This window comes from Vigna umbellata, chromosome 1, assembly GCF_029865625.1.
Source record: "Vigna umbellata cultivar VRB3 chromosome 1, Vumbellata_1.0, whole genome shotgun sequence".
NCBI lineage: Eukaryota > Viridiplantae > Streptophyta > Magnoliopsida > Fabales > Fabaceae > Vigna > Vigna umbellata.
Window position 1 is genome coordinate 75965441 of NC_142165.1, and position 22477 is coordinate 75987917.

The 22477-nt window shown below is 32.5% G+C and overlaps 1 protein-coding gene across 1 annotated transcript; it reads right to left on the minus strand.

Moving 5' to 3' along the window:
- Positions 1 to 10357: 10357 nt before the first annotated feature.
- LOC148206370 (uncharacterized) lies at positions 10358 to 14414 on the minus strand. The gene is made up of 2 exons (XM_088113392.1): positions 14092 to 14414; positions 10358 to 11140 (listed from the first exon to the last, which is right to left on the minus strand). The coding sequence occupies exons 1-2, from the start codon at positions 14257 to 14259 to the stop codon at positions 10610 to 10612; spliced, it is 699 nt and encodes a 232-aa protein (XP_087969518.1). The 5' UTR covers positions 14260 to 14414; the 3' UTR covers positions 10358 to 10609.
- Between the last annotated feature and the right edge of the window lie 8063 nt (positions 14415 to 22477).

The window sequence follows — 22477 nt, forward strand, 5'->3', positions numbered from 1 at the left end:
GCAATGCCTTTTTGAACACAATTCTTAATGAAAATCATAAAGTTTCTTAAATTTTACATTTTTATTTAATGAATTTCTGGTGATTTGTTAACTCTAATAAATTGTAACCAAGAGAATCTTGTGAGATTATCTGAAAAGGATGGAATAAGTAAATGTAGATGTAGATCATATGTGTGCGAGGCAGAGAGAGAAAGGACGGAATAAGTAAATGTAGATCATATAGTCACAATAATTAGGTTTAAAAGTTAGCTTATCTGAAAAGGTTTCATAAATTTATCTTTTGATTTGAAGTTTTCATAATTAAATCCGACTAGATTCATTCTATTACTAATAATAGAATGTTCCTAAGATTGATGTAATCCTTCCATTAATGTTGAGTGAAAAAAGTATTAAGTTTTAAATATTAAGTTGAAATTATAATATTATAGATGCGAGTTGTATATATTTAACATCAATAATTTTGTATAAAATGTGATTTTATTTATTCGTTTGTAAAAGTTATAATTACAGGTCCCTTTTATCTCTGGAAGTGTGAGATATTTTTCTTTTGATCTTATAAGTACAAAAATGATTAATCATTTTTAAAGTGTAAAGTACTAGCCAATTTGAAGATTTCTGAAATTAGATTTGGTCCACATGGGTTGACACCAAAAAAAGTTTACAAGGCCCAAAAAAAATGTTTTATTATAGGGTTAGAGTCCGTCTATGAGTTTTTTTAACATTGACTTTTATTTTTGATAATATACTTCTAATATTATTTAAAGTTGTCTAATATAATTATATCCCCCAGCAATGCGATTATGAATTAAATTATGTAACTAAATTAACATTTAGTTTTTTATTATTTTTTTAATTTTATAAAATTATGTGTATTTTTATTTAATTTTTTTACATACGAAAATGTTTGTTATATTAGTATTATTTTATAAAAATAATAACTTATTTAATTTTTTATAGATGATTCTTTTAAAGAAAAATCATTTCTTTTTAAACTGAAATGCACTGTCAAAACAAAAAATAAGTTAAAAGTTTATTTATATATAGTTTTTTTTACCTAGTTTATAAAAATAAAGTCATAAAAACTTTCAAAAACACGAAAAAATCAAAAGAAAATATGTTTTTACAATTATATTCTAATATAAGTAATCTTTGGATTTATAAAAATTGCTTATTTGAAACATTTTTTTCTTTCAAAATAATAAAATTATGTATATAAAATATGATTACAATTAAAATTTATTTTGAATAGCTTTTAATAAAACCAGTATTTATATTTAAAGAAAAAAAAAAGTAAAATTTAATGTAAAATTTGAAAATTATTGAACAAATTTTTTAAATAAAATGAAATAAATAATTAAAAATGCATTAAAAATGAGCTATCCTAACCCTAACTCAACAAACTTTATGTGAGGGTTTAATGGGTTGGGGCTTTTAAAAAGCCTTTTATTAAATTTAGAAGAGTTGATTTTAGAAGAGTTCAGGGTCACTTTCTGAGCTAGAGTTTCAAATGACAACTTTATATCACTTAGCTCTTGGTTGATGACCTGTTGAAGCCATGTCAATATACATATCTTGTAGGCTTAATTCAGAATGATTTACTTAACATTTTTTTTGTTAATGACTCTATTTTTATTTTTATTTTCATTCCTATGCTTCAAAGAACAAAGTTCATAACGCTGAGGTCTTCCACTTTTGTTTCGTGTTTGGTGTGTGTTGTTGAATGGGGAGGGTGAAATCAAGTTTAGAATGGAGAAAGATAAATAACATGTCATATTTATCCATCAATAATTATAGGTATCAAAGTTGATGCTAGAAATATATCCCATATATATTACCCAAAATTTATAACTATATGATTCATTTTATATTATAATTACTCCTATCACACCAAAATTTAAAGTATAAATATTAATCAAGTTCAATCATGACATCATTAATAAAAAATATTTTCAAATTCATAGTGTAACCATGTCTTCATCAATATATCAATATCAAAATAATTTTCAAATATATATAAGACAATTTATGAAAGTTTTATTTTTTAATCCTGATTTGTTGATTTCATGGTTTAGGTAATAAAAGGTTAAAACTAATAGTTAACTATATAAAAAGATTTGATATTTATTTTAGTGTCTTCTTTCTCTTTAAATTATTGTAGAATAATTAAGTGTCTTCATTACATATTTAGTGAAGTAACTATTAAGAAGCAAACATTGTTTTGAAGTTTAACATAATGTCTAAAATGAAATAATGCTTAATCGTCTAAGATAATTGGTTAGAAGTGTTAAACACTACTTTTTAAGTGTCTAAATGATACAAGAGCATCCAAAAGTATAAGAACGTGTAACGTATGGTTGACAAGCGCTAAATGCTACAAAGTTCATAACAAAACGTCTAATCGCAAAAACGTCTAATAAAAAGTTAGACTGTCTATGATACATATAACCCGTGCTAAACACTATATATTCTAAATGCTTTAAAGTTACTCAAAATAGACAAGCTATAAACGATAATACTTGTGTCATGCCTAAAAGGTTAGGTCGTCTAACGCTTTAATGCATGTACATTCTAGTACTCTTTTGTTTGTTATGTTGTGCTCTCTTTTTTGTACAAATTATCAACTTTATAAAAAAGGATGCTCAAAATCAGAATAATGCTAAGAGACAAGAGGATATTCAAGGAATGTCTCATACATGCTTTCTACCTATTCGTATGCTCAACACAGTTGCTCTATCAAGATGCAACATAGCTTCTGACTGTATCTTAAAGGCTACATCCCTAGAAGAAAGTCAAAAACTCTGACTAATGGATCTTATTTTAAGAAGTCTATATAAAGAAGTTTTCATGAAGTTAAGAAGAAAGAACTTTTGCTATCAAGATTATTGCTATACGCTCTCTACATCTTTCATTAAGGTCTTAAGACTTATCTTTGAAAAAATATTTTACAAGTTTTTAGAAGTTTATTGTATTGTTCTCATATCCTCTCTACGAAAGTAATCTTCTGTCTTGTAAGCTTTCAAAAACACTTTGTTGTTTTAGATTTATAAGTGAATTCAAACACCTGTAAAGTTTAACTCACTAGAGTTAAATGTTATAGTTAGTTGAAATAGTGTTGATACCAAAAGTGATGAAAATCGTTTAACCAGTTGGTTAAATTTTAAATCAAGGTGGTTAAACTTGTTTTTAGTGGAACCCCTTTAAGGATTTCAAGGGAGAATTGGATGTAGCTCAGGTTGGAGCGAACCAGTATAAAATCAAAGTGTGCTTTAGTTCCTTTGCTTTCAAACAAGTTTTCCATTCAATGCTTTTTACAAACCTAAGTGCTTAACTACTATTGCAGATCGTCTAACCCATGCAAAGTAATATTAAAAACTATTTGTGAAAAGGTTTAAAATACTATTCAACCCACCTTTCTGTTTTAGTGTTTTCCTGTGTTTCAGTTCGTATAAGAGCAAACCTTAGGGGTTAGTTCTTAAAAGGACGTAAGGAAAAAGATCCTACTTGTAGATGGATAACAAAGGCTACGTTGTTAATCACCCTCCTTTGTTTAAAGGAGCAAAGTTCAGAAACATAGAATGATTACATTCTATGAATCTAGTCACATTGACATGTGAGATGTAGTTGAAAATGGAAACTACATACCCTTAAACGATAAGGGCAAGTTATTGGAGAGAGATAAAGGGTTAGACGACAAAATACAAAGGTATCTTCTTAAATCAAAAGCACATAACTCACTAGTGTGTGCTCTTTCTGAAGAGAAGTATAGGAGAAAGTCCACGCCTTCAAAGAGTCAAGTGAAGTGAAGAGAAACAAGTTGAGTCTGTTGACCAAACAATATTACAAGCAATTCTCTATGTTGGACAACGAAAGCATACAAGTTATATTCAACATATTTTAAACAATCTTAAACAAGCTAAGATCATTAGGTAAGATTTATGAAAATTTTGATAACATTGACGAAATTCTTTGCAACTTTCCCAAACAATGGAGGCTGCAAGTTACTACCCTTAGGACCTTGAAAAATCTTGATGTGATGAGCTTAGTAGAGCTTGTTGGGATCCTAAAGGTCAATGAGCTAAAGCTTCAGCAAGATGAGATGCTAAGAAAAGACAAGAGCATTGATCTCAAGGCTTAGAGACAAGCTAGAAGGATACCCACAAAAGCCTTTAAGGCTGAAGAGCCCTCAAAAGAGTCTAACGAGGAATAAGACTCTAACAAAGAGGAAGAAGAGGATGAAATATCGTTCATCTCTAGGAAGATCTATTGCATGTGGAGAAAGAAAAAGAATACTTCCTTTAGAGGAAAATGTGTTGGATCAACCTCGAGAAACAAACCAAAGGATAAAAGGAAAAACAGACCAGTGGTATGCTATGAGTGCAAGAAGCCAAGACATTTTAGGTCAAAATGTCTTGATCTTGAAAGGTCGAAAAAGAAGGTAACCTTCACTAAAAAGGATAAGAAAAAGGTTCCCATGAGCACATGGGAAGATCTTGACATCGCAAACTCAAATGAAGAGCCTAAAGAAGAAGCCAATATCTTCCTTATAAGATAAATATGCAGGAAAAGAAAGATCTAAAAGAAGTGGAAATAATTTGACTTATTTCAAACCTATATGTTTTAAGAAGTATGAATGTAGAAATCAATGAGTTTCTTCAAACACACCAAATAAACATTATGATGGAAGTGTCTCGGCCAAACAAGGGAATCATGATTTTTTTTAACACCAAGCTTTTAAAGCATGTAGAAGTTCTCGGCCAAGTACTAAAATTGTGTGAGTGTGTTTGAATTTTTTTTTTGTGTAAGCAATTTGAGGGAAAGATTTCAACAAGTAAAGAATATATAAGTAAAACAAGCACACTTAAGTCCTAGAGTGATTAATCTCAATTCTTAACCATGCAAGATTTAAAGGTTCATTTAATCAAACAAGTGCAAAGCAAAGTAAAAATCTAGACAACTCCTAAAGAGGAAACAACATATGAATCAATTCAAGGGCTTACATATAAGAAAATACAAGAAAAATTCAGCCAAGACCATGAGATAAAAACTAGAAAAAACAATGGATTAAAAGCCCCACTTGTTGAAGACCTCCATGTTAGTTGTTCTTTACAATTGTGGGGATGTTTTGGCTGCTGGACAAGGGCTGAATAAACAATACATGGTACCGATTTGGAGTGGATTCTTAAACAACAAATAGTTCTATATATAGCTATAGGAGAGGCAACAAGGTGATGATTTAGGGGATATGGGAAAGAGCAAAATGTGCATCTCCATTTTCTAACTTTTCCTAAGGTTTTATAAGCTCCCACACTCTCCCAAAATGCAAAACTAAGAAAACAAGAGGTGTTGGTCGTGAACTCTTAAGGTAAGAAGAATGTATAAGTTATCTACAACACAAACTAAAATAAATGACAAGCTAAATAGGAAGTGGACGACCTAATCAACTAAGGGCGGAAATACAAGCCCAAAAAATCTTGCACTATTCTTTTGGGAAAAAAAAGTAAAGAAGACATGTGATGAAGTGGTTCCCTTTTGTTATGCTTCTTGTGACTCTTTTGTTTCCTTCATATTTTCCCCCATCTATGATCACATTAAGGGGCCAGTTTGTTCTTCCTCACATTAGTGGCGTCAAAAAGAGGGATCTTTGTTAGTTTCTTCGCCTCCAACTACATCTGCCTTATGTTGTTGATGATAAACTTTTAGCCTTGAGAAGCACCACTCACCAAGATGTTGCTCCTTATAGGGACAAGAACACTTACAAACATCAGATTCTTAAACACCTTCTATTCAATAATATAACTATACACCAACGAGGAGTAGTAGCAGTTGTCAACCTCCTCATGCAGGTTCTTGATGGAATAGATGAAATGGATGAAGATTATCTGAAGTAGATCAAAGGGAAACCTAGTCATTATATGGTAGATGGAAAATCTACCCAGTTCTATTGTATGGTCTCGTTAATTGTTCTTATGCAAGAACGTCTTAGAGCAAATGTGTTGGAGAACTTTGGCATAGGAGCTCAACTCCTTGTAGACGAACTCCTTATGTACTCCCTTTTGAAGTTTGCATTGTATATTTACGTACATATCATCCCAACCAACATAGTAACAATTGTCATATTTGGGGAACTTTGTAGCAACAACAATGGTCTCTATGTTGACGACCACTTCCTGATCGATAACCTTTGGGAGAAAACTTCTTAGCAATCACAAAGCTCTTTATACTTTTTCTATCTTCTCTTTGAGAGTTATCATCTATATCTTTGCCCTTAACATAGTTTGTTTTGTAAATTTTGAAGAGAATTAAAACACTAGTCTAGGTTTGAGACCAAAAGTGATTAGAAGACCATAAGTGGTAAGAATACTTGTAAACTAGGAGGGGTTAAACCCAGACTAGTCGTGTTGACTAGAAAACCAGGAGTGGTGAGAATACTTATTGTAAACTTGAAGAAGTAAAACTCATGTAATCTTGAAAAGATTAGTGGAACCCCTTAAGAGTTCTTAAGGGAGAACTTGACATAGCTTAGGTTGAGTGAACCAGTATAAAAACTATGCTTTGTTGTTTTCCTTCCTTAAAAGCTTTTATAAAGCTTTTTGAAACATCATCGTCTGAATGTATTCTTGCATGCTAATCTTTTGAAAACCCATTATACACCATTTGCGAAAGAATTTCAAAAACAATATTCACTCCTTCTAGTGTTTTCCTGTGTTTTCACTTTCATGCCCAAAAGAGTTCTTAGACGGTTAAGTCTATCTTCAACTAAGAGCTTAGTGAAGATGCTAGCAAGCTGATACTCTATCTTTACACATTGTAAATTCACAATACCTTTTTGTACATGATCCTGAATAAAATGATGCATAATTTCAATATGTTTAATTCTTGAGTGCAGTATGAGATTTTTGATAAACTAATAACAACATTGTTTTAACAAGATATGGGAATCATACTCTCGTTGATGTTAGACGGTTCATCTTGAGAGATGAGAGTTGCTGGTCTTTGTTTGTGAAAAGATATGGTATAAACATTCTCCTTGATGTCACCAATAATCTTATTTGTTGTATGATTCTTTTCCACTAGACGATGTGATGCACTAGGCTCTATTTTCTCTTTAGGTTTGCCTCTTTTTATCTAGACACTTTGGTTTCACTTGACATTTTTGGAGCTCTGGACGCTTTAGGTGTAGACGATGCATAGATATGTTTAGATGTTATCTTTCCTATCTGCAATTTAGAAAATGCATCATCTAGCTCTTCAAGAATTACATTGTATCATTGTCATTAACTTATATGTAAGGCTTTCTTCAAGCATAACATTGTATCTACTGTCATATTGACTATTTGTCAGCATATAATGTTTTGGGCCTTTTCAAAGGAATTATCACTAGGTAGGAAAACATTTATACATATCTTTCCTGTTCTTACCTTCTTTTCTCTTGGATTTCCTTTAAGGTTTATTATCAGGTCTTCGAACATAGACCTTCTTCTCATTAGGAATCGTCAGAATCCATTGACCTGGTGTTATGATAAGAGTCTCTTTTCAATCATCCAACAAATCTGCAAGACAAATGATTATGTCCTTTGGTACCCATCTAGAGTTGGGTCCAATGTTGTTAGTTTTTTGGCATCCTTTTCTTTTTAGAATTAGATGCATTACTAGAGTATTTCTCATTTGCTTTGTCAAAAGAAATAAATTTAGATTTGGACACACAACGAGTAATTTTGTCTTTGAAGCCTAATCTTTGTCTATCAGAAGGGTGTTTACAACCTTTGATTAGGAGGCCTAAATGCTCGTTACCTGCATACATTCTGTTCAACACATTAAGAAAAGTGTCACTTTTATGTTGAAGTTGTTCAACGCGTTTAGTATCCTTATCTATTGTTTTATTCTTCACTAGCTTTTCATTTTTTAAAATAAGATTTTTATTTTCTCTTTTCAAAATAATTAGCTTCCCTTGTACATCACTAACTTTTTGTTGTAAAGATTTTATATTATCATTAGACGATGTTAGTTCATTTTTAAAACATCATTTTCTTTTTAAAATATTTTGTTTTGTTTTCTCAAGCTTTGAAAAGCTTTTGAAATATTTGAGGAATTAAACATCAACTTATTATTATATGCTTCAATAACAAATTCATCTACGTGTTACTCACTAAGGTTGCCATCAAACATAAATTGACTTTTTCTTCTTCATCTTCAAATTTAGATGTTAGATCTTCCCAAGTACTTAATGCTACATCCTCTTTAACTTTACTTGATTCTTCATAGAACTATCAACATGTCTCATATATCTTTGGCACTTTTGCATGACTGTGCCTTCTTGTACTCATTTTCACTTAGAGCACACATTAGTATATTTTTAGCTTTAGGATTTAAAAGGTATCTTAGTTTGTGATAGTTTGAGCCAGTAACTTCTAGCCACAGGTTCTCCTTACTTATTCAAGGGTATAAAGTTTCCATTCTCAACAATATCTCACATGTTAATGTGACAATTCAAAGAAAACAATCCATCCTTTGTTTTCAATAGTTACAATTTTCCACGTTGAATAGAGGAGGATATTTTATAGCATAATAGCATATCCTTCATTTTTCATTGGATCTTTCCTCAAGTCTTATCAAGACCTAACCCCTGAGGTTAGCTATGATACCCACTAAAACATAAGAAAACACTAGAAAGCGGGGGGTTTGAATAATGTTTTAAAGATTTTTCGCAAATCAATGTTTAATGACTTTTGCAGGAGTTAGACCATCTGCAATAGTTATTTGGCACTTATGTGATTAAAAGAGCTTTTTAGAAAACGTTTATAAAGCAAAACAATAACACACAATTTTTAGACCTCTTAAGGGTTAAACTAATCTTTAACAAATAGTTCAAAGACTATAAACCAATACTGGTTTACAACAAGTATTATCAGCGCTCTTGGTTTTAACATTAGTTAAGTTGACTAGATTGTTTAGCTCACCTAAGCTAAACTAACAAGCATTTTGATTCACTCTTGAATTTACAAATACAATAAAGGTGTTTTTGAATACAAGTACACATTCAAATAACCCTTAAAGAGAGGATATATTTAATATAATAAAATCTGAAGACTTGAAAATATTTTTCTTTTCTAAAGAAAGATTTAGACGATGTAAGCTTAGAAGAAGAATAATAGTGTAAGGATTCAAAGAATTGTTATACTTTCTTCTCTTCAGCGAGTCCTCTTTATATAGCCATATTTGAGAAAGATTCATTACTCAGAAAGTTGACCTTCTTGAGAGTAGATGACTTTAGGTAGAAAGATATGTACAATTCTGCGTCTTTGGAAGAGAAACATTACTTTTACAATGATAGTGTGTACAACTTGGATAGAGCATAAAGCTTTAAGGAAACATTCCTAAAATGTCTTCTTATCTCTTAACGTCTTTTTGATCTTTGTGCAGAGCTTTTGAATAAAGTTTGATATTTTCATTATTTGCACAAATAAAGAGAACAAAACATACAAGCAAAGAGGTGTTTTTTCGTACATGCATTAAATGTTTCAAACGTTGGTAAACATTGAGGCATATTGTGTGTTTAAAACACATTGACACATGTCAGCTCGTTTGATAGAAGCATGGTTTAGGAAGCAAAACGTTTGATATATGATCTTCAGTTGATGTTAAATGTTAAACGCATATTGTATAAATCTGTTTAAGTTTCATTACATTGTTTAGTAAGCTTTTTCGATACTGCTTATTGTTCAACACTGTTTAGATATAATATTTTAAGCTTTAGTATTTTATGAAGCGTATATTTAATTGTTTCCTTTTGTTAAATGTTATTTGTTAAACATTTATTTTTAGACAAAATATGTTGAAAAACACTATTTTCATAAAATGTTATAAGTGCTTATTTATTTCAACGTTGTTTGATAGATGATTTGTATTTGATAAACACTTATTTCGTTCAATGTTGTTTCTAATAAACACATCATTTAAATGCTTTAATCAATAAACGATATTTTGTTAAGTCTTATATTTTAAACTTCAAAATATAAATTACTAGAGAGTCTAATATCTTTAGACAGTCTTATCTTAATTTCCCTAATATTTTGTGTTTGAGTATATGGCTAATAATTTCAGCTACTTGATACTTATGAATTATGGTGATCATATCATTCAGGGTTACTATCATACTACTTTTCTAACGTTAAGTACACGAAGCTTGTTAAATTATAAATAGAAGAAAAACAAACATAAACATTATATAGATCATATAAATGATTGTACATGCATACTTTTTAACATCAAACTTAATACTTGGATAGAACTGTTTTATTAGTTAAGAATATAAACTAATTAGCACCATTGTAATTAGTTGGGGGTAGAGAAAAGCATCGCAACCTTTTATTTTATTCATCCAACCATAGTGCATGCCAAGCAATCAAAACTATGCACAAGGTATGCTTTTTGTTCACAACCTAACTTATAGAAACTACTGGATCATCATCGTCATCATCACCCAAAAGCTCATTCCAGTGGGGAGAGCATACATGCACATTTTTTATTATCAAAATGAGGAAAAAGACCTACTTGAATTCTCAGTCACTCATTGAGTCACCCCACATAAGATATTACCACACAGATAAGTTCATACAAAATCCCTGTTTTGGTTAGCGTCGACCTTTCCCTTGGCAGTGGTGAAGACAAAGTCAAGATTGTAGAGCACTGGAACCATGGTGAGGGAGCAGAGGAAGACCAAGACAGGGCCAAAGATCCAGAGCAGCAGAGGGAGACCTGCATAGAAGAGTCTGTTCCCGACAGTGTTGAGAATGAAGCCTTTCTCGAGGATCTCATTGATGTACTGTGGGGTGACAAGGGACATGGGGTCCTGAGGGGTGTTGATTAGGATGTTCACTTGGTTTATGAACCTTATGGAGAGAGAGTGGCAGAAGAATGAGAAGAGGAAAATTGTAAGGAGAGTCACATACTTGAGGGCCACCATGAACTCCCCGTGTGCCCCATACACAGCATCACTCAGTGGCTTTTTCACACTGTACGTGCTGCTTATCACTGCTGCCAGCCCTGAGCAGAGGAGAATGGATGTTGTCGCCATTAGAGTAGCACCCATGATTGTGTTCCTCAGTGATTGTACGGCCAGGATGTTTTTCTTCTCATTGTCCTGCATCCATCAATGTATAAATTTCAATTATAAACACTTGAAAAGAAAACAGAGTTAAATCCTCTCTCAACCCTGAAACAAATTTATAAAGGATGGTGATTCTTTAATCAAATATTAATTCGAATTTTAAAAGAATATCATTAAATATAATAAAAATAGTTAGAATTTACTTAAATTTTTAAAATGAGTTTTTCTTGTAAATAAAAATGGAGGCACTATTTTATAATACCTGATGATAAATAGTGTATATATAGAATGAGATTGATAGATATTTATTGTAAAAATTTGAGTACAATTTTCAATCCCAGATTAATCAATGCTCTTCGTTTCATAAAAAAAATTATTAATTGGAAACATACAAGTAAACCGAAGATCATAAAAGGATGCTACTCTGTTTTGTTTTTGCTTTTTTCTTGGTTTTTTTTCTTAGGAAGCAAATGATAATACACTATTTTCACTTGGAAGAAAGACCAAAAATAGTAATAGTTAACGATTTTTAACATATTGTGTCTAGGTATAATATATATTGTATTTGTTAATAACTATGCATTTCATTCTCTTTTTAACTATTTTATTAATTATTTAATAAAATTACTTAGCTTTTTGTGCTATGATAAAAATATCATAAAAAAATATTTTTAGACATATTGTTCAAAATAATAACCGTGGTGATGGAGATAAAATTATAACTAATATAAGAAAAACATTTTATTAGAAATAGATAAATTAGCAATACTATAAAAATTATCAACATAGTAATACGTAAAACACACGGTGAATGTTCTTATTGGGGAACTTCACATGATATAACAGATTTGGTTTGGGTAAGATAAGATTTCAGATTTGTTTTAATATTCTTAAAAATTTAAGGATATGTTTCCGTACCATGACAAGACTTGTTATTTGCACAGTGGCAAAAATAGTTATTCTTTTTCTCACTGTTTAAGAAATTAGATCGATCATTGAAGTTATGTTCGCTTATTTATGATTTAAAAAACAACTTTCTTTTTCGTATCTTGGGAAGATATTGCATCGTGGGACATCGTTTTTAAGGAATAAGAAAGATTAGGAAACACCACATGTTGTTCACGACTCAGCACGCACTAAATCCGAATAATGTTGATTTGTGATATATATATATATATATATATATATATATATATATATATATATATATATATATATATATATATATATATATGCGCGTGTTTATGTATGTGAAAGTTCATACACATAACTTTTTATAAAATATTATATTTAAATCTAATTTCTAAAACATTGTTATGCACATATTTCTTTGAATATATTATGATAAATTCGTGGATCTGTCATGCACTTTATCTATTTATTGATACTTTGTTAACTATACCATAAGAACATTCTGTGTTTTTTTGTTTATGTAAAGTGGCGTTTATATGTACCCGGAACAAGAATAAATCAAGAAAAATGCTAAATGCCAAGGAATATGGAATTAGTTAACTTGCAATATCCTCAGTGTAATTATTCCACGTCCTTCTTATTCTCCAAGGAAACGATATATGCATAAATATTCCAATACAAGGTAATAGATAGTGTTCATTGCCTAAATCTAAATTTTATAAGAAAAATATGATTCCTGAAATGCTAAAACCGAAGGTATAGAATATAATACATTGTTCCCATACCTTTACCAATCAGAATTATCGTAATATATCTCATTATTTTTATTGTATTTCTTTTTTAATATTTGAAGAGTAAATTGGTTAACTAAATTGTAATAATCAAGCAGTCTTATTTAGTGGTAATTCACTCAAAAACACCTATTTAGTATATAATTGATCTCAGATTGCATTTAACTGTCAAAATTCTTTCAATGATGATAATAATAGTAAATATTAATGTCTCTAAATGTATTACACTTATTTAAAACTCAATTTTAATATGGTTTAATATTCTAACAGGCTTTATTTTATGTGATTATTATTTCCTTAGTACCATCAATTAAAAAAAAAACAAAAACTCAAAACCACTAATATCAAAATGTTTACAATCTTTATGAAATTTAGTGTTTATATTTTCATAAATTGTATGATTATATATATGACCTAATAATTAAATTCAAAGTATGTTATAAAATAATATACAAAAAATATCATCATCCTAATTTGGGATCTAAGACCTTTTCACTCATTATAACAAATTTATATTTTTATGAGGGTATTTACAGAGTAACAATTTAGAGTTAACATAGAACATATCAAGACCAAAAAAACTGTTTAATACTTTGAACTGGGAAACAAAGGGTTTGAACTTCTTTTTTCTCTGTAAAATTTATTTTCCACTATTATGATATTTACTAAATTAATACTAATTAGTAACCAATTATAAAAAATAAAAATAAAAAACATAGTTTAGCCTCCCATAGCATATACTTTTAAACCACCAAAATTCGACAGCAAATATTGTGCTTTATAACAGCAATGTAAATGGCTTGTATAACCTTTTCCGCCTACTAAATTAAGCTTAACGCATGTAATATTTGTTTTTTCTTCATCGACAAAAACGAATGTAAGATTTATAAAAATATTACTAGTAATTAAAAAAAATGTCAGTAAAGAGCCATTTATTTTTTGTAAAACCCATATTATTATTATTTTTATATATAAATTAATCTTTTAACCTGCAATTTTTCATTTGCCAAAAAAGTTGCAATCTGATGATACATGTTGCTATCGGGCATTTAACCTTGTAAAGCAAAAGTTCTTGTAATAAAACACCGATGGTCAAAAGGATCACACCGATGGAATTTTATAAAATAAAACTTGAATCAAATTTACATGAAAGAACAAGACTACTTCTAACCTAAAAACAGGATTATAGATTTTATTGATAATTGAACATTTTCGTTTTTATTCTATATGAAATTCATTCTTGAAACAGAAAAAAAAAATGAAAAGAAAGAAGATATGTACCTTCATCATGGCATTAACCCAATTTCTACGACCACTAGCATTGATGCCAATGATGGTTGTGTGTGGCTGAGTTCGAACCTTATGCCATAGCCAGAAATGGTAGCCAATGCTTGTAAGAAACCCAAGAGGCACCAATATCACATCCAAGTAGCACTTCCTCCATTCCATGATGATCTTGATTTCAAGGTTTCAAGAGATATAGAGATAACTTGGTAGAGTGGAATATTGTTATTGCTTAGCTTCTCTTCCTCCTTTCTGAACTGTTTTATGAGAGAGAACAATTTGCGTATAAAATTGGTGTCACTCTTCTTTGATCAATGGCAAGCTCCAACACCATATATAGGCACATCACAAGAGATGTACGTGGACTTATTTCAAGGCGTTGTTAAGAATAATCAAACACCCCTACTTTATCACTATATTACAAACATTGGACTATTTTTTATTTCAGGTAGTGGATGACTTTTTGCACCTTTGTCGCCTGCTTTTTTTTCCCAATTAGTTTAACTTTAATCATTATTTATTACCCGGTTTTCTTCCACATTCTAACAAATCATAGTGCTTGGATTTATTTACACACAATAATTATATATATATATATATATATATATATATATATATATATATATATATATATATATATATATACACCAAAAATTTATACACACATTATGTAAATTTATTTTTACCCTATTGTTTATTTATACATCTTTAATTTTCTTTATTAATGTGAATTGCCTACTTGATTATACATGTTTTGTTAATAATTATATTTTTCTTTATTTTCTAAGTTAAACAAATTAGTCTTGTTCTTACATTAAATGATTAAATCTATTATCTCAATATCGAAGATATTTTGCAAAGGTTTTTCTTCTACAAACCGTCTTCTACATCTTCTAATAATAAGCTATTAGTACCCGGTATTTGTCTTCCAACACTCTTGAACACTACTACAAAGAGAGATCATGCAAAAAGGTTCTCCAATACTTAAACCAATAATTTGGTAAGAGCTTTGAAGTTAAATCTCAATTAATGCAAAAAGTGAAAGTAAATTATCATTAATGTCATATTTATAGTGTTTTAACTTAGTTGACTAAGCGTTCAACTGGATGGGTCACACCTCTGTGGGGTACCTCGTCCATCAATTCTCCTAAGTTTAAAGACATTGACACCATGTATCTGGATTGGGGTACATCGTCCTTGATACCCTATATCTTATTATGCCTTAGGGCTATAACCCTTATCTGGAAGGATATAAGGGTCCTTAGTCCTACTCAATACATTAGTCCCCCTAGTCTTTACATGACTACAAGGCGGGTTAGGAGTATTCGGTATCCGGTGTGCCCAAAGCAATGCGCCTACTCCAACACAAGGTTATGACATTTTGTGATAAGAGCTTTTGCAAAGGAAAATTGTTATCTTTGGCCTTAATCCTACAGATATAGTAGCCCTCCAACCTCAAGGAGCATAACGATGAAGAGGTTTAATGCTGAATGGGTTCTTGAGTGACAATGATGTGACCTTTGGTGACAAGCAAAGAAATCAAAGCATCAACTTCTCGTGGGGTTACAACAGTTTGTGAAGAGTGCAAAGTCTATGGGCTTGCTTGGAACAAATGCATCCCAAGAAGTTGAATTGTCACCATTTCACTATAAATAGGGAGGGGTGAACCATAGTTCACCTGCTTAATATTTTCTACCTTGCTTGTTGTCTCGTTTTGCTAAAGAGATCTCCCTTTCTTGAAGCGAAGTACCCGATCTTCATTATCAGGTATGTTTGAAACTTTTAGTGATAATAGTGTTGGAAGTAAGGTATCTATAGCTTCCGGTGCTTCATCCTTCCTAGGTTTAGGGGTGAGTGTCGAGCATTTTATAGAAACCCAAGCGGAACCTTCCGAGGAATGCGCCAAGACCCTTTGGAAGGTCCGGGAGGATATGACTAAGGTGATACCGTAGTCCAAACCCAAACGTCAAACTATAGGTGGTCCCGGATACTCCAAAATTGGGTGAATAACATATACATTTTCAAGCATGGGTCTCCAAGTATATCGTGTCGCTAAAGAGAGCTAATGCAATCGATTATGTTTTCCATGACAAGGAGAGTTGTTATGATAATTTCTTCTTTGTCTATACCGATATTTCACACAACTACATGTCCGGCTCCCATTCAAAAAGTTTAGGATGGGCATTCTTCATCTTTTGAACGTGGCTCCAACATAGCTTAATCTGAACAGGTGAGGTGCATTCAAGCCTTCAAGATCTTGTACAAGTCCCTATAACTGGATCTATCTCATGAATATTTCATGTATTTCTACTGTACTCGTCCCGGGAGCCGATAATCTGGATGACTTTGATTACAAAGTCGAGGGCCCCCTTATTAGAACCTTACTTGGATTCCTTCAAGAATTTCAAGAAGTGATTTTTTAGAGTTGTCATTAACTAGAGTGGTTGATCCTAGTTTTATGGCAATACTAGTAGGAGAAAATTCCCCTTTTATTGGATGGAGAATCCTTTGAGGTAGGCCAAGAGATTGCCTTTCTATTTAGGAAAGTTATAGGGGTGTTAGAGCAACTGCCTCAATGAATGCTAGCTACGGACCTTGTTCGGATTACTTATGTAGTAATCCTATTTTTGAGCTGAAAGGTAAGCAAAGAAAAATTATTATCTACTTGCGTTTGTAGGTTTCATAACTCACATGTGTAGAAAGTTGGCAGTAAGGATGATCTGTTCATCAAGCTATGAAAGCAGCTAAAAGAGAAGGGAAAAGAGGCGAGACGATCTAACGTTCCCAACCTTCAGCAAGCTAAGGCCAATATCCACCCACACATGTTTGGGAGGAAGTGGCTTGAACCGGGGAAACCCTATGGAGTGGGCAAAGAATGAAAAAAGCTAAGGTTCACCCTACTAGGTGAATGGAAGGAGAAGGAGAGGGTGGTCAATCGTTCCACTGAAATCAGAGAAGGGATCTTTGACATTAGTGACTTGGAATGTCCCCTAATCCTCATGCATAAGGGGGTTTCCCTTGACTTGGGAGGTCATGAGCTTAAGGTTTCTATGACTCGGATCTCGAGGTCCTCTTCTAGGGTTTGCTTAAGTTTCAAAGTCGTGCTTTGGTGCTAGTAGTTAGACATCTTTGGTTAATTTCTTCTTCATATTGTTGTTTATGCAATGATGGTTCCCCAATTTTGACTAGTATCATGGCATTTGTGCCCTACACAAGACTCAAAGGGGTGATGGAAACCATCGTAGGAGCTTGATGGAGATCCATCCAAGGAGCTACAACTTGAGTTGTTGCTAGGAGGTAGGAAGAAGAAGAAGGAATTCAAGGATGGTTCCCTTCTCTTAAGCTTTGTAAAGATGTACAAAAATATTGGTTTTGGGCCTTGTATTTTGGCCAAGTTATCTTACCTTTTTATAGACTTGTCTTCGAGTCAACGTTTTTTGAAATTCAACTACATCTAGCTTAGAGGTTCAAAAGATACGAGCATATATTCAAATGAAATCTCTTTGGGTCTAGTTTCCAACAAAAAAAGAATCATCTCATTTGGAGCTCTATGAAGAAAGTTATGAGCAACACAACCAGCAAAGGTCAGAGTTGACAAAATGAATAACTTTTTGGGCTTGGATCATGTTTAACACCTAATTAGGCTTGGATTGGGCCTTGAAGAAGCCTTTGAACTTGGAGGTACATCCTTGGTCGGTCAACTTGATGGGAAAGACTCCCATGCCTTGAACTTGGACGTTAATTAAAGTTAGTTGAAGGGAGAGACTCTCATTCATCCCCTCTTAAACAAGGAAGCTTCTAGGTTATTTTCAAATGCATGTATTCTTTTCATTCTAGAGGGTTCTCCTTCTCCTATAAAAAGAGAGTTCCTCTCTTTGTAATCTTTAGAACTTTAATGAAATTAGTGAAACTTTGCCAAAACTACAAGACTCACTTTTCTAAGTTCTCTTGGAGTTGTCTCTTTTTTAGACTTCTTCTACCTTTTCCTTCAAGGTTGGTCTAACCTTCTTCTAGGATGCATCACTTATCCATTCCACAAGCCATTTCATCTCTACTTTTTCATGCTTTAATGCCATCATCAACTTTATCAAGGGATCTTCATCAACTTGGTTGAAGAAGCTTCCATTACGGGGTCTCTTTAGTGGTTCATTGTGGGGTGCAATGGTATGCCCATAATATTTCTAATAACTCTTTGGGCTATTTTTCCTTTGTCGAATCCAACATCTTCTTTAACTTTACCAGGATCACCTTATTAGGGGCCTGGGCCTGGCCTTTTCATTGCAGATGCTCGACTAAACTTTTAACATGAGTTATACATAGACCGGTATAGTACTTTGGCAACTCCTTATCCACAAACTATTGACCGTTGTCTGTGATACCAGTCTGTGGTACCGACATATAATGTTTCTCCATACGAATTGCTAGACCTTAGTTGTCATTATAGTGGCCAAGGGCTCGACCTCGATCCACTTGTTAAAGTAGTCAATACCTACAGGAAGAAACTTCACCTGCCCCTTTCTTGGAGCAAAGGGCCCAAGTATGTCCATCCCCCACTTCCTAAGGGCCACTGGGAAAAGATGTTATGAAGTTCTTCTTGCCAGCTACAAATTAAGCTCCAATGCTTCTGGCAAGGTTTTCACTGTCGGACGTAAACCACATAATCTGCCTCCATTGTTGGCCAAAAGTAGCTTACTTTGAGTATCCGGGATATCATAGTTCTAGGCCTCAAATGGTATCCATATTCATGCGTTTCTCTTATTATGTAGTCAGCATGTTCAAGCGTCACACATCTCAATAAGGATAAACTATATCATGTAGTCGTCCTATCAAATAACAACTGCATCAACCCAAAAAAAACTACTTCCAGTCTTCAAACCTATTTGATCATTGCACCAAGATAAAGACTTGAAGTCCCCTTCACTCCATGTTTCATCACCCCAAAACCAACCTTCCAAACCAGTGCTTTTAAGCACCACTAAGCCTCCAATCTACACTAGAAAACAGCATCCCAAAACAAATTTTGGACTAGCTTTCAACAACATTTTTAATGAACCAAACACTCCAAGCTTGTTGTTCCTGCACCACACACCACTGGTCCAGCATCCAACAAGCCTTGTTGCATTGTTGAGTTTTTCATTAGCATTTTAACATGACAATGGTAAAAGAAAATTTTAACTGGAAATTAGATGCATAACCACGTGTTGCATTCCAGAGTATAAAATTGTCGTTATATTATTTCTTCAACACTTCAAAAGTAAATTGGATACATGAAGTTTTCATCACTTGATAAAGAGGAAAGTTACCCATTCTCTTCCATGAGGCTAAAGCGTTGCTTATTGTCTCTTTGAACAATATAAGAGAGTAACCAAAAGATATTTGAGAATAAAATGTTTTTCTTTCAGTTAATTCACAATATGATAATATGGAGTTACAACAATTTGTTTACAAGACTGAAAAAATAAAACCAAATACAAATAAGTATAACTTAGACAAAAAAAGGTTATATAAGCATAAATAGTCATTCAAAGGCAACAGAAGCCACATATAGTACTACAAATTAAGTTAAAATTTAAGAATAGGTCAAAACCACATATAATCAACATGTAAATTCTTTGCATGACATAAAAAGATCCTACTAATGTTCCTAGTCAATTTCCTAAAACATTAACTTATAGCAGAATTAGTTGTTGAAAGCAAAAATGATGGATCGGGTACATTCGTAAGTTGTTAGCCATATTCTGACTACTTTTACAAGAGAAAGACAAATATCAATCCTCTAAAATTCTACATAAATACAAGGAATTTATCTTTGACACACAATACAATGAAGTGATCTTCCATGCTTCATAAGAATAAAAATTGAAGAGTTCATCTATTATCAATAATATGACAATCTTATATCCTTTATATTTTCACCCATATGCTTCTTAGATAATGTGACTCAAGAATCTAATTACAAAATAAACGGTATTGACAAGGCATAATAAAAATGGAATGAACACGTGCTGAAACAGAGAAGTATATGAAAATAGTTGACCTCCTTAATATCATCAACAATGTGTGATCCAATGGAATATTAGCAAAAGTCTTCATATTCAGCTTTAGCAAATCATTAACTTTCACAAAACCATCATTTCACATATTCAAATTCAATTAAGATGCCATATGTCACAAAATTCATGTCCTGCACATATTCAATAGAGATAAATTAAGAGTATTTACCTCTTAGAAGAATCAAGCAAAAACCATCTTAATTAAGATATATCACAAAGCTTAATGGCTCTGTTGCTGAAATCTGAGGTAAACAAATTTCGTATTTTTCCTAAACTTCTTTCCACACAAAAAAGAATAACAATGTCACTGGATATTTCATATAAAAAACAAAACACAACAACTGATGAAAGTCACATTTGGCAGCCATGAAGGAAGGAAATAAAGGCAATGTTTAAGAAAAATAAAATCATTAGAGAGAAGTAATGCTTACAGAAGCCTACCAAGATGAGAAACTGCACTAAAAATAATTCTTTTCACAAGACCAAAACAGATCAAGATAATTAATCGAAGACAACATGGAAAGGCAAAGAAAATACTTAGCTTCGTGCAGACGCGCCTAACCTAGGCCCTGAATACCACTTGATAGCTCCAAGTTGAGGTGGATCGATGAGGAACCATGGAAACTGACACAGATCGAGCTAATCGAAGAAGAAGAACAACGGATGATGAAAAACGGAGCCAAACCCTAGATTGAGTGCTTTGATTGGTGTAGATTATAGGGTTGGGGATTTGGGACGTTTTGATCGGTGGAGAGAAAGGATTCAACGATTGAATCGATGGAATGGAACAAAAAGAGGTTTTAATCGGACAAAAATGAAGATAGAACGGTGAACATAGGTTTAATCGGTGAAAATTGGATTCTATGGTGGATTAGGCTGAGGTAAGGGAGAAATGTATGGGACAATGAAGATCTAGAGACTAACCGTGGCTGGCGGATGAAGATTTGAGGCGGAGGAGCTCGAAATATGGATCAGAGACGAGCGGAGGTTCAAGAAAAAAAGAGATGTGTGCGGGTGGATCTCGAGAGAGAATGGCTTAATGAAGATATGGTTCGCATATGATGAGACATCGAAGGCATTACTGAAGGTCAAAAGCCCTCGGTATTTAATTTCACCAATACATTAGCGAAGGCGTAAAGGTCGTCGGTAATAAGCCCTTGGTAATACGTGCTTTTATTGTAGTGATAATCGTATTCCTTTCTTAGTAAAAGCTCCTTCCATTTAATCCAGTTAAAGGCCAATGCTTAGTTGAATTATGACCCTCAATCACAGTATCCACAAAGTTAGTAAAATACTAAAAAACGTGTAAGTAAACCTTGTCTTTCCAAAATAATGTTAGAACTCCCTTCTTGACACAAGGATTAACACATAAATCGTTCTTAAACTTCGTTATTCTTTTGACGTTATCTACCTTTCGGGACTAGATTCGAGTCTTCATAAGGAAAAAAATGGCAGGATCTTCAAGTCTCACCAGATCGATGAGAGATTGGACTGTCAAGGGGTTCCCAGGCCCTTGACAGTTCCAACTTAATAGTTTCATGGCGCTCGAAAAGATTTGGAACCAGTGGTCGCCGTTTTAGTAGTGTTTGAAGTATCTAGATCGATTGCCACATATATACTTTTCTTTGGACCATCTACATGTTGAACCTGAGAGTAATGCTCATTTTATTCCCATTTTTGACTTGTGCACCAGCCACTCTTAGCATTAAGCAAAAAAAGGTCTCACACGCAAAATAGGTGGCTTATAAAGCCTAATTCTTAGATTATATTATACCTCCATAATTTAGATAATGAGGTGGGTGTAATGGAAGGCTAATTGAATCGTGTATTGTGAGTGAGCTATTGGCCCTTCCTAGAATCTTCTTATTATCCGTCTAACCTAAAGTATGTATGTATGTGAGAATTGTATTCTAGACAGTAGTGCGAAATCTACCTTTAACGTCACATGCTCAATGTCAGACCGTAAAACAACCAATGCTAAAAATGACACGAGGTATTTTTGTAAATAAAATCATCTATTAGATGTTTGTGGTGTAACATCCTAATTCTAAGAAACACTAAAACGTGTCAAAATTTAAATTTTCTCAATCAAACATATTTTTCATTAAATAAATTTAATACATTTATTCATGTACAACACAAATATTCAAGTGTACTTGTATACAATTACATGATTCTTTAAAACTTTTTTCAAAAAAAAAATTACAACTTTATAAAATGACCTAGCATAGTTTTCCCATCTCTTAAGTGTCTACACAACCCCATTTCATAGGTTGGGTAAGTTGTTGGTCATGTATGTGCTATGCTTGTTTATCTGAATGATTTATGTG